This window comes from Corapipo altera, unplaced genomic scaffold, assembly GCF_003945725.1.
Source record: "Corapipo altera isolate COAL_440 unplaced genomic scaffold, ASM394572v1 61411, whole genome shotgun sequence".
NCBI lineage: Eukaryota > Metazoa > Chordata > Aves > Passeriformes > Pipridae > Corapipo > Corapipo altera.
Genome location: NW_020884875.1, coordinates 26815563 through 26829156, shown reverse-complemented (window position 1 = coordinate 26829156; position 13594 = coordinate 26815563). Strand labels below are relative to the sequence as shown.

General features: G+C 41.2%; 1 protein-coding gene across 8 annotated transcripts in view; it reads left to right on the top strand.

The window, feature by feature from the left end:
• The first annotated feature begins 585 nt into the window (after positions 1–585).
• The window catches only part of RASEF (RAS and EF-hand domain containing), a 41169-nt gene continuing 28160 nt past the window's right edge, over positions 586–13594 (top strand). For 7 of the 8 annotated variants that reach the window (XR_003526229.1, XM_027634656.1, XM_027634655.1 and 4 more), the window contains exons 1-3: positions 586–1041; positions 11076–11222; positions 11965–12055. Coding sequence is in view for 7 of the 8 variants with exons in the window: in XM_027634656.1 (XP_027490457.1) it covers positions 677–1041; positions 11076–11222; positions 11965–12055 (603 nt within the window). In the remaining variant the exon portion in view is untranslated. Of the gene's footprint in view, positions 1042–1195; positions 1491–11075; positions 11223–11964; positions 12056–13594 lie in introns of those variants that run through there. The other variant, XM_027634661.1, reaches the window with a different exon arrangement.

The following is a 13594-nucleotide window of genomic DNA, read 5'->3' as shown; positions in this document are numbered from 1 at the left end:
AGATGGTAGTTCTTCACAGAGCACTGAAAATCTAGCTCTTTTGGCTTATTGACTTGAATGCAGCTTTTGCATGTTCAGTTTAAGCTGGTATTTTAACAATGCACATTTCTAAATTGCTGGTGGTGGGATATCGATGAGCACATACTTGCACTGCTTAACTCCATGACTATTCGTGGTCAGCAAGAATTTATCTGTTGAAACTTTGTGTCATCCTGGGTTCTTGGTCTTCAAGAACATCAGGAGTACTTTTATTCTGTGAGAAAACAGAAGTGAGATTTAACACCCTATGGTGACCGCAGAGTATCGGGACTCATATTTGAGTGCTGCAGAGTGGTGAGACGTGTGTTTTAGCCCGCGATGCTGTAAACAGTCACCTGTGCAAGGGCAAAGGGGAAAGTGGGATCGGCATCTCCCGGCTGCCGGGTCGGGGTCGCCCTGCTTTGTCCCGGCCGGCGTTCCGCGGGCCTCTCCAGCACTTCCAGGCACCTATCCAGGCCGAGAGCCGCCACCTGCGTTCCGCTTCCCGCCTCCCGGCCGCGCCCGGCCCCGCGGGGCGCCGGGGCGGAGCAGGACCTGTCCCGCCCCAGTGGGCCGCAGGTCGGGTCGCCGCCTTCGCCCGTCCCGACCTGTGCAGTGCCGGTCGCGGTCGGAGAATCCGTGCCCCCGGCGCCGGCCGATGGATCCCGAGGCGGCGGCGGACGAACTGTCCCGCTTGCGCTCGCTGTTCCTGGCGTGCGACGCCAACGGCTCGGGCCGCATCGAGCGGGAGGACTTCGCGGCACTGTGCGCCGAGCTGCGGGTGCGGCCGGCCGAGGCCGAGGCCATCTTCCAGCGCCTCGACAGCGACCGCGACGGGGCCATCACCTTCCCGGAGTTCGCCCGTGGCTTCCGCGGCGCCACGCGGCGGCAGCCCGGCGGCGGCGAGCCTGCGGGCGAGGAGGGCGAGGGGGAGGAGACGGCCGCGTGGGTCGCCGCGGGGCTGGAACAGCCCTGGAAGGACTTCGAGGTGCGGCTCGGAGAAGAGGCGAGGTACATCCCCAGGTAAGGTCCAGACCCGCCCGATCCGTGCCACTCCCGATCCCGGCGGGGGGCGCGGGTCCGCGTTCCCGCGGCTGGCGGGGCTGAGGCTGGCGGCGGCACAGCGGCCCCACGGGACAGAAACGGCCCTCCTGGCGGAGCCTGCTGCCGGTGCTGATGCAATCCCAGCTGGGAAATGGCCTTGTAGCGTGACCCTGCGCCCCTGCGCCTGCAGGTGTGTAGAGCCGTCCTCACATCTGCTTCCCGGCCTCGGTGGTTTTCAGCGCTGTTTTTCCACCATGCATCTTCTCGCTTGCTTACTCTCCGCTGCGCTGCCAGCTGCCCACGTGGGAAACTCCGGCCGGTGGAACGTACGGGATGCCAAGTTCTGCCGGCTCCGGAGGAACATTCTCCCCGCGCTATTCCCCGACCAGCCCCAGCACCTTTCTTGCAGCCCTGTCAGCCTTTTCCTGGTAAATGCTGGCCAACAACAACTTTGCCTTGGGGTTAACGGTGTTGATACGTACTGCTCTAGGTGTGAGGAGCTCACTGAAGTTCGTGAGCACCTTTGCCATAGGTGGCAGGGAAATAAAGATAATTGATGGTAACTTGGTTTGAGATTAAACCCGGTTACCACGAGTATGTCATTACCAGGCTGGTTCCTATCTACAGAGGCACGTTTTGGTGACTTGCAGTAATCTACCTGAAACCTGAGGTGCTCAAAATTGATGTGAAAATGTTGGCCATGAGAAGTATAGAGTGATTCTTCTTCATTTTAAAATTATAATTTTTGATGGAAAACAATCTGCTTTTAAGGACTTGGCAACTAGTTAAAAACCCGCATGTATATGAATATATTTATGTATGGATATTGCTCCTTAAATTCTTACTTATCCTAATAATTTAGTTCTAACCACATTTAAAAATGTGTTTGGATTATGAGATAAAAGGTTTCTTCTGAGAAATTTTCAGTTACAGAACCTGCTACTCATGTGCACAACTGGAATAAATAGTTTTCTTTTTGGACTAGCCCTGGTTAGATTTATTGGTCTACCCCATTTCAGACAGATCAGTAACTTACGTAGGTCTCTCTTATCTTGTTCATAATGCCCTCCTTTCTACACACTTGATTTCTACAGAAGGAGAACAAGAACAAAAGGCTGTTTGAAAGTTTGCAGAAACAGTTAATAACTTAACCTAAAGTCGGGCAGAAACTCAATAGGAGGTGAAAAAAAATGTGACTCATGGACAGTGGTAACTTGTGAAAGCATCAGTTTAATTTTGGTAATAGTCTATGTCAGGATCTTGGTTACCATGTGTTGCAGCAGCAGTTTGAGTATGATCTAGCTGATTGTCTAAAAGGATAGTAGGAGAGAAAGGTAATAGGTTTTGTTGGCTCCACTGTGTGGATGAATCCTGTACTTATGCTAAATTCATTATGACTCATTTAATGTAATTTATGTTATAATTCTTTTACAAGAAAACTGCAATTAGCTAAATTTTGATAGTTAAATACTATCAGGTTGGCTGTAATTTGATGTAAATGTTTCCTATTCGTGTTCAGCTTTATAAATACTTTTGAACATCCTTCATAGTTGGCTGTATTGATTAGGTGTGTGCCAGCATTAGCTGAAGAACAGTGTGCCCTTTGTTTTCTTGTTATTTCTCCTTCCTCTTCTGAATTGCAAGAAGCAGGTTTGTGTTACAGCTCAGCTTATTTCCATTGGCAGGCCGCACCTTTTTTGTTGAAACATACGTATAAGGGGTTTTTTCATGCGAGTAGCCCCACTAAAATCATTAGGACCACTTATGTGAGTAATGAATATATTGAAATTATTTGAGGAGTCTTAAGCAACAGAATATAATAAAATCATGTGAAGTACAAGCTGGAATTCCAAAAAGTTATTTATCTTTTAATTTAAATTATTTCATTTATTTTAATTGTTTGTTACTTAAGGGTTTTTTTTATTTTATTTTTTTTATTGAAAACTAGACCTAGCTCAGAACATAACTGCATCTTCTGTGCTATAAGACAGTTGGTGTTCTTACTTTGTGCTTTATTACTTTTCATATGTTTGTTGTAACACTGGTGGTGAAAACTGTGAGGAAAGTAATTACAAAGAAGAAAGTGCTTAAACCCAGATGAGTGCAGTTAGTTGTCCATAAATTTTTTATCTCAATTATGTGGTTTTTATCGTGATCATTTTGGGTTTCAGTCTCTCAAAATGCTCTGCCTTCTGGCCCCAGACCAGCAAAACACTGGCACATGTGCTTTGATGCTGTTACGGTTTATATAAAGAGAAACTAGGCATAGTAGATGGAAATAGTGAGATAAAACCAGGATTGATGTTAGGAGAAAATCACACAGTAAACACTTGTGGTCTTTGTCACTCTTCAGCTTGATTGAATACCCATGGAAATCAAGGGGAAATTTTTCAGTGATACAAAAGGTTCTGTCAGTGTTTCAGCAACTGGTTCAGCCTCACTTTCTGCTACTGAACTTTCAAAAACCGTAAATAAGCCTCCATAATGAGGTGTGAAACCCAGTAACAGATCCAGTCTTCAGCGGAGTAGCAGACATTTGATGCAACTTTATTTACTGCCAGGTACTTACTGCCTTGTGCCAGGTACTAAAATAAGCATACATTACAGTAAGCGTATTTTGAATTTAATTACTTTTTTTAAAACTTAGTTTTGTTATGGGATGGATTATACCTCTGCAGTTTGGTGTATCAGTTACACAGTTCTGTTAGATTATACTTTAAAACATTCAAGTCTGTGCTGGAGTTGTGATTATATTGGTTTTATGTGGCTATATTGGAAGAGTAATGTTAAAGAGCTTCTTTTCAGCCTTGCTCCTTTCCTCCCCATCTGAATAGATTTTTTGGACGAAATTCAGTTAGATTTCTTGGTAAGGTGGTTACTGTGAGTCAAAATATTGTTTGCCTTAGTCTTTACCTGTGCTTGGTGGGAAATTGGGCCACTAGGACAAAAAAAGTACAGAGTCTTTCCAGGCTGTTGACCTAATATGTGAAGTCAGATTTTAGTGGAATTGCACTTACATTGTTTTTTTAGGGTTTTTTTTTGGCATTCATTTCATTTAAAAATGCGGCTAGCTTTCTGTATGGTTACATTTAATCTGGAATAATGAATAATTAAACATAAAAGAATGCAATGCCTTTGGCTTATATGTATATGTGGTGAATTGCCACTGGAGATCTGTTTTATTGAGAACTCAGCCATATTCATTAGTTTATTCCTTTAAGAAGTATTTACAATGGTACAGGAATACACCAAAAAAGTTCAGAAGTGTACCTATTTGGTGTTCCAGGCAGTGAGTGCTCCACTGCACTGCCCGTACTGGAGGGGTTTAGCCCTTGACCATGTTACTGGGTGTTGCATTCTTTTTTGTGGCCAATCTCAGATCTGATTGAATTTCAGTAGTAAGACTGTAAGGTTCCCTCCATGCTTCTAATAGACGTGCTCCTGTAAGCATGTGGGAAAGTCTCCTGATGGCTATCCTTTTCCATTCCTCATCTTGAGGAAAGAATGATCCAACATCCACTGACACTTCCAAGATAAAACCTGTACTAATGAATGCTATGACACTTATTTCTGTCTATAAATTACAGGCAAAAATCTTCTGGAAAACAGATTTTTAAATTTAGTGTCAGAGACCTTCAATCAGAAAGAATGAAGATTTGAGACTGTCAGTAAAGGCTTTAAACCTTCTAGGGCAATTTTTGTGAGATATTTGGCAAATTGGGTAACTTTATTGGAAAATGAACTAAATTAATTTGAGCATGAGGGGGTGGATGAATCTGGAGCAGAAAGTTTTTATCCCGGTCTTGAGTTAAAGTCTACTTCTGAGAGTCCTCATACTTCATTACTTTGCTTTTTAGTCTTGGGGTCTGTTTTATTTGTATGTCTTGTAATTTTGGCCAAGCTGACTGTTCATCAGGCTCTGATTTCAGTGCTGCCAGACTGTGAGATTTTATGCATCATACAGTTCCAATGTACTTAATGTGATTATGATAACAGTATGCACCAGAGTCATGTCATCTGAAGCTGTATAGAAAATGTGGATCTGGGGGATGTGATAAAGTGAGAAAAGCATGCTCTTCTTAACATGAGCTGCTTAAAGTGTGAAGACAGGTGATGCTCATGGAATATACTTATGTACTTGAGCAGAGAAGAGGAGCTCTGCTGCATAAAAAACCCATCCAAAACGTGTCATGCTCTTGCTGTCACGAGCCAGGATGTATTTTTGCCAAAGTCAATGTAAAGTGCAGTATTAACTCTTGTCAGCAATTAGTGTTTACTTCCATGAGATGATGATATCAGAACTGGAGGGGTTTCCTTGGAAATTGAAGCATGTTCCCTGGAGAGAGGATAAAGGCAAATTCAGAGGAAAAACAAATGTTGGGTCCTCCCTTGTCACAGAGTGGGTTTCTGCTGTAAGAATGTTGTCCTGTCTTTTAGTATGTCTCGCGATAGGGGTTTGAAAGATATACTCTCCTGAAAATGTGATGGAAGCCTTTCTGTGAGCCAGAAGACTTTCTGAGCTAGCTGAAGTTTTACTGCTCTTCTGCTTTTTGCTATAATCAGAACAGCAACTGTGCTAACTAACTTAAGCACTGTAGCATTCATTTTCCTGGTATTTTAATGTCATACGACCATTTACCATAACAGTGTTGTTTGAGACATTCTTTTCCCCAGACTTCATCCTTCACTGCCTGTCCCACAGCCTTTTCCACTCCTGCTCCACTGGCTCTAAATGACTCCTCTGTTTTCAGAAGGGAACATCATTTGTGCCTTGGAAACGTTAAAAATCCTTTCTCTGGGAATCAGACCTTGGCTGAGCTCTCTCATCTGGGGGTTGCAGATTTGTTTATCTTTTTTAATGCAGCCTGTATCTGAAGGGGCAGATACAGAAAAAGAGAAGGCAGTACTAAAAAAACCCGTAGCATTTCAAGTTGACAAATACCTAGAATTTTACACTATGTTAAAATTTTGTGTAATCTGTTTTTCCTCAAGGCATTCAATCTAGATGTTAGGTACTCAGCTGTGACAAAATCAGATCCTATCCATTCTGTAACAGATATGGTTGTTCTTTTCTGGTTGCTGATGCAGAGTGGCATATGCAATGTGTCTGCTTTTTAGAAAAAGGTACTTCTCTATCTCTTGGTGGCACACACAGGTGATTGGTCTCCAGAGTGAGGACAATCATCAGGTGCATAATACTTGATCTTTCTTTTCCACCGAACACCCAGCTCAGACATTCCTTGCTCAGACCACCTTATACTGCACCTCTTCATGTCCATACCACAACAGAGCTGCTACAAGTGATAAGAGAAATTTTACAAGCTGACCTCCACTAGGAAGAGGTCATTAGAATAGTGTTCTAAAACCAAATACTACCCTTAGGGTCAGACTAAGGGGGGGCCCATGTAACATGGCATGCTCTCTGCTAAATACATAGGGGGCACATGTAAGATACAGAACAACTGTAGAGTTGTTATTTGTTGAAAAATTCCATCAACTCCCTCTGAGCAACATTTGGAGTTTGGATCATTAGGCAAATGGTCACTGTATGATCAGCAAACCAAAAATAATTCTATTAATTAATAAGGATTCATATAGCTGTGGGGGGTTAAATGAAATTAGGACACTTAATATAATCTAAATATCTGATATCTCTTAAGACCAGTGTTGTGAGGATTTTGATGTGGGGTTTTTTTTGCCTTTTCTGCTACTCTTCCTGTATTCTACTGTGCTTCTTTAAATCTACCGTTACAAATTGTTTTATAATCAGACCAGTTTTATTTTCTTTATGTAATTCTCTCAGGAACTCTCTGAAACCATGTAAATACAGTAACTTTACTTAAGTTAACTCATGTGAAGTTGGGCAAATATTGACTAATTACAGTTACTAAGTACTAATTTTACAGACAGTTTATTTTATAAAACCTTTGGGATGAAGTACTTTAGTACTACCAGAGCAGTATGTGGCCAGAATGCTATACTTATTGGGGGTACTAGTGTATTGTATCTGTACTTTGCAGAAGCAGCAGAAAGGCATGCATGGTGGGTAGTGTAACCATAGTGCCAGATGAACAAAGTGACAGTCTTTCATGCTGTGTATTAAAAAATGCTCTTTCTATGCATTAATATTTGTGAATGTCTACAGTTTTGTTAGTGTGGAACTTAAAGAGGTACAGCTAAATACATTGAAAAGTTATTTTGGGATTTCAGGGAAGACCAGTTTTGAAGGGCAGACTCAAGCATTTTAGATTATTTTCCCCGAAACTGAAGTAAGAGCATTCTAGTTGCCTTTTTGTCCAGCAAAAAGACAGACTGTTTAAAGTTCAAGTCAGCTTGGTGAAATCCATTTGTAAAATCTTTTTTGATAACTAATTTTGAAGAACTAATGAATTTACAGAAAGAAATACCATGTGTTTAAGGAGAACTTGGGACAAAGAAACAAATTGGGCAATATTAATTGCAGCTAATCTGTCCTGCTGCAGTGGTGTCACTGGTATTCACCAAAGCATATGAAAACAGAGGAGTGATTGAAAATGGCAATTTGAAAGCAATAAACATCAAATACTTACTGCATGTTGATACAGTGTGTACATAGCTGCATGCTTCTGAAATCCTGCATGTCTATAAAACATTATAACAGTGTGCTTACTGCTAATTCATCATGGATACTTGGAGTGACTATATCAATAACAGTCTTCCCAGTTCATGAAAGTGTGTTACTTCTTCCTGAAGGCATAAGTGATTAAATAAAGTCCCATCAATTTTGTTTGCCATAGAAACACTCACATAAGTGTCACTGATAGTTTCAGTGACCAACTGTGGTCAATAAAGCCTTTCAGGCCCTTTCGAGGAGCCAGCATGGTCAGCATGGTTTTAGTTGTACAGGTCATTCTTTGACTTCTTAAACCTAAGTACTTCCTAAGACTGGGTCACTGAGATATTTTGAATCCATCTGGGTGATAGCTAGTCACTGGAATAAGAAGGAATGTGAAATATAAAAGTTTTCTTTTTAATCCCAGAGGGGAAAATAAAATCTTTCAGTAACTCCTTTGTGCTTCTGAGTACTTCGTCTTAAAGCAGATTTAGATGTAAGACAGAGGCTCAGCAGCATTGATATACTGATTTCTAGCGTCAATTTGGGAATGTATATTTGCATATACTTTGAAAAGAATCACAGAATCGTTAGGATTGGAAGGGACCTCTGGAGATCATCTAGTCCAACCCCCTGCCAAGGCAGCCTCATCTACAGCAGGTTACATGTCCACATGGATTTTGAATGTCTCCACAGAGGGAGACTCCACAAGCTCCCTGGGCAGCCTGTTGCAGTGCTCTGCCACTCTCAACACAAAGAAGTCTTTTCTCATGGAGGTGGAACTTGTTTTCTAGTTTATGGCCATTACTCCTCATCCTGTCACTGGGCACTGCTGAAAAGAATCTGGCACCATCTTCTTGGCACCTGCCTTTGAGATACTTGTAGGTATTGATGAGATCCCCTCTCAGTCTTCTCTAGACTAAACAGGCCCAACTTCTGCAGTCTCTCCTCATAAGAGAGATACTCCAGAACCCTGATCATCTTTGTGGACTTCTTCTGGACCCTCTCCAGTAGCTCCTTGTCTGTCTTGTACTGAGGAGCCCAGAACCGAACACAATACACCAGATATGGCTTCACTAGGGCTGAGTAGAGGGGCAGGATCACCTCCCATGACCTGCTGGCCACACTCTTCCTGATGCATCCCAGGATACCATTGACCCTCCTGACTGCAAGGGCTCACTGCTGGTTTGTGGTCAACCTGTCATCCACCAAGACTAAAAGATCCTTCTCCTCAGAGCTGCTCTCCAGTAGGTCAGCCTGTTCTAGTACTTGGGGTTATTCTTCCTCAGGTGCAGGGCCCTATACTTGCCCAGTTGAACCTCATTAGGTTTCTCTCTGCCCAACTCTCCAGCCTCTCAAGGTCCCACTGAATGGCAGCATAGCCTTCGGGTGTATCAGCCACTCCCCCCAGTTTCATATTGTCAGCAGACTTGCTCAGGCTACATTCCATCCATTGATCCAGGTTGTTGATAAACAAGTTGAACAAGACTCAAACCAGTACTGATCCTTGGGGAACACCACTGACTGCAGGCCTCCAACTGGATTCTACTCTTCTGGTCACAGTCTCTGAGCTCTACCGTTCTTGATCCACCTCACTGTCTATTCATTTAACCCATGTCCTGAGCTTACCTATGAGGAAGTTGTGGGAGACAGTGTCAAAAGCCTTGCTGAAGTCCAGGTAGACAACATCCGCTGCTTTATGCTTGTTGACCTGTCCTGCCATGCCATCACAGAAGTCTGTCAGGTTGATCAAGCAGGATTTCCCCTTGTTGAATCCATGCTGACTACTTCTTTCCTTCAACATGGTGATGACCTCTGGGAGGATCTGTTCCATGACCTTTCCAGGGACTGAGGTGAAGGCTTATTGGTATAGTTTCCCCGGTCCTCCTTCTGGCCCTTTTTGAAGATGGGAGTAACATTGGCTTTCTACCAGTTATCAGGTCTCTCCTGTTCTCTGTGATTTTTAAAGGATGATGGAGGTCGGCTTAGCAACAACACTTATCAACTCCATCAACACTGGTGGGTGCATCTGTCTGCCTAGACCATCTCTAACTCAACCCTCTATGACCAAGGGGAATTCTTCCTTTCTCCGGCCTTTTCTTACCTCCAAGGTCTGGGATTCCTGTGGGCTGGCCTCAGCAGTAAGAACTGAGGCAAAGACGGCATTCAGTAATTCTGCTTTCCCTGTGTCTTGCGTTACCAGAATGCACTCATCTGATTCAGCAGTAGCCCCAGATTTTCCCTAATTTTCCTTTTGCTGATGATGTACTTGTAGAAGCTCTTCTTGTCCTTAATATTCCAAGTGAGCCTTGGCCTTCTTTGTGGCATCCCCTGCATACTCTGACAGTGTTCAGAAGAAAGCTGGAAGAGGGAGTGGCTGTGGGTGTGACATTCTTGTGAAGAGAATGAAGGTTGTGGAAATACATTGCACTATTCCACTGCAAATGTATTCTATTCCTGGCACAAAGTACAGTAAGCACAGTCTAATTGTTTCCCCCTTCAATGTAAGACACTGAATCTTCAATTTTGCTACTCCATTATTAATTTCTGTGGTAGGAAATCTCTGGTATTGACACTGTGTGTTATGTAGTTATATATGTTATATATAATTATATAGGTCCTTGAAGTTCCAATGGTGTCAGTGACCTGATTTGCAGGACAGTCACGAAAACATTTGCTTAAGTAACAGATCTTTTATGTTAGGGTCAAGTAACAAGTAATTTTCCTACTGTTTGCCTGCTTTCTAAGAAACAATGTTACTAGTAAGCATATTTTTGGTGAAATTTAAAGGAAAATAGAAAATTGCAGAACATAGATGTTTGTATCATGTTTGTATTTCATATTTCTAAAAATCTTGTATGCTGACTAAAATTTTTTTTTGTTTTAGATTGTGCTGAATTTATCTGCCTTGCAAGGCTGATAAACTGTCCATTTCACTGTGGCTAGTGCTATTTCTATTTTACATTAAACTCACTTAAAAGACATTGTGTATATTTACACTCTTTGAACGAGTGACATTCTTCAGCAGCTATTTCTGGATGTGAACAGTGTCTGCTTCCATCTAAAATTTGAAACTATTCTGGAATAGTTTATTGCCTGTTTTGGTGAGCAGTTTACAGCTCTGAAGGATAACTACTGAAGTGCTAGAAATTTATGAAATTTGTCACATGTTAGCAATTCTCCAACTATGAATTTATTTTTTTTTTTACAGTAGCTATATGAAAGTAGAGAAGTGAGAAAAGTAAATGTAATGTAGAAGAATTGAGACATACTGTGCTGAATGTTCAAAGTCCTTATCTAGCTTGCTAAATTTTAAAACTAGGCAAAGAGGTTTTCCATCTTGATTTGCAGTAAATTTTTCAAACCTATTGTAGAACATTTTTCCAAGTAAGTGCATTAACATGATTCCTCTCATTTTCAGACAAGAACAGGTCAGTGTTCTGTATCAGAACATACACATAGCGGAACCAAGATTAATCCAGTCATATGAGCGTGTAATTAAGAACTTCATCCGAGAGATCAAACTTCAAAGCACAGAGATGGAAACTTTGGCCATAGCAGTAAAAAGGTATAGTGAGTTGAGTTTCTAGTTCAGTTCTGCAGTTTCTTTTTTTTGTCTATCATGCTTTGTTAGCTTAAACGAAGAGTTAATGCCAAAATAAACCATGCATGCACTTGTACATAAACACATATAGCAGCTTGCGAAGGGTTCCATGTTCATACTTTGGATAAGTCCTGGACCAAATTTTTGTAGACTCTATTGTTATGTTAAATGTCTTAAAACATTTTGACTCCTCCTCCTTGGCCGCAACTTTGAGTTTTATGATGCATGTCCATTATGCTTTCATTTTAGAAACCATATTTTTGCTTCTTGAGCTTCAAGGAGCGTATTTCCCTATTTTAACTACTTGGCATTTACAGTCTCACATAATTACTGCCACAACCGAACAGATTAGCTCGGAACAGAGATCTTGTGTGTGTTGGTGATGCACGTTGCTGCAGTTACCCTTTTGAAGTCTCTTCATAGGATAACCTGAGGGGCCTTTTATCTTTGTAAATTAATTTTAAAAATGCAGATATGATGTATTTCAGACTAATCATCATCTGTCAGCTACTATTTTGCCAGTCTCTTCAAAATAATTTGGGATTTTGGTTCCCAGGCACATCAGTTTCAAGGTCTGGGCAATGTTAAAGTGTTTCCATGTATGACTGTCTAATTTGTTTCAGTTGAGGTAAGCAGGTGTGTTTTATGCAGTGTTTCTGTCAAACCAGAGGGCAATTGCTAAGAGAATATTTTTTTTAAATTTTAGAGCTCAGGAGAAAGCAGCAGTTCAGCTAAGTGAGCTAGAGGAAGAGATGGAACAACGGATACAAGCTGCAGAGCATAAGGTTAAAAAGGAAGTGAGTAATTTATATGTACAGAATTTCATAATTACCAAACTCTCGGTGGTCTCAAGCAGAATTGATGGCCAGGTATGGTTTTGATCCTGATGGGCTTACTCAAAGCTGCTGAAAGCAGGGCCTAGATGAAAAGAAGCTATGCATAAGATAAAAATGAATGCTCTTAATGCTTTTGCAAAGAGGAATGTCTACTCAGATGTAATGAAAACCAAGAAAAAAAAGTCTTTCTCTTTTGTGAGGATATGCTGACCAAGGGGAGTTTCTTTCTGAGACCAATATTGCAAACAGATCGGAGAAAATGATCTTTCACCATAAAGGAATGGAAACTAGTAGACAAAATTATGTAGAATTTAGATCATTTAGTCCTAATTTGTGTATCAACCTGGAGTAACGATCTTTCTTTCCTCTGTTTTCGTCCTGCAGCTACATTTTATAGAGTTGTGGACTTAAGAGAGGGTAGTTGTGATACAAGTGTGTGAGGGTCTGCACCTCCCAAAATTGATGGGAAAATCTGTTTTGATGTGCTTGGGTTTTAGCTGTTGTTTCAACCAACTAGCAGTCTTGATGGAAAAGTACAAAAATCCTCTTGTCCTTACCCACTGAAAGATATATTAGAGTCACATGTGACTGTGTAATTCAAAGCAGCAAAACCAGTTGTCTGCTTTGTTTTACTAAATTAATATAAAATAAGCCTAACTTTATAATATGCATAAGAATAACAGTTTGTGAAAGTGTTCTAATGTCGACATAAGATATGCATTAATTAAAACATATACTCTGGGCGTAATTATTGCTGGGTAGGACACACAATATACTGAATGTCTGTATATGTTTGCTATGGGTTCTTTCACCAGAGCATTTCCAGAATTAGAAGCAACAAAGTGCTTTCTGACAACTTGTTGATTTGAAGTAGTTCACATTAGTTGATCTGTGAAGGTAAATGGTGTTCTGATAGATTTGCTTCAAATAGCGTATTTTTCTGTACAAGAGAAAACACTCCTACCAAACCATGAAAGTCAATTGTTTTCCTAGAAACAAAATATAATGGCATAAAAATGTTAATAAAGATATCACCACTGCAAAAAAAGTGTGTTGTAATATGTTTACCTACTGGTAATGCATCTCTCAGTAAAGATAAATGTTCATTTCCAGAGAGACTAAGCAGTTATGTTTAAAAAACAAATAAATTTTCTCTGGAAAATTGCTGTTTCTCAAAAAATGATAAATTCCAGAAAAGAGCCCTGAGGACTTTTTCACTGTTTTAAAAGGATGACTGGGATGTGTGCATTTGCTCGCTCTGAGAACATCTACAGTTATGTACATCTTCTGTGTATTACCCACTTCTAGTCTGTATTTTCCTTCTAAAAAGTCCTCGAATTGACACCAAGTTGCAGGGATTGCATCTTCACTGTTCACATCTACCTCTAGGTAGGAAAGATGAGCTGTTGTTTCTCACAGTGCTTTTTTTAATTTTCACTCCTCAGTGTTCCCTTGTAGCTGCACATACTCCACCTAGTGAAACACCCTGAGAGTAAATGT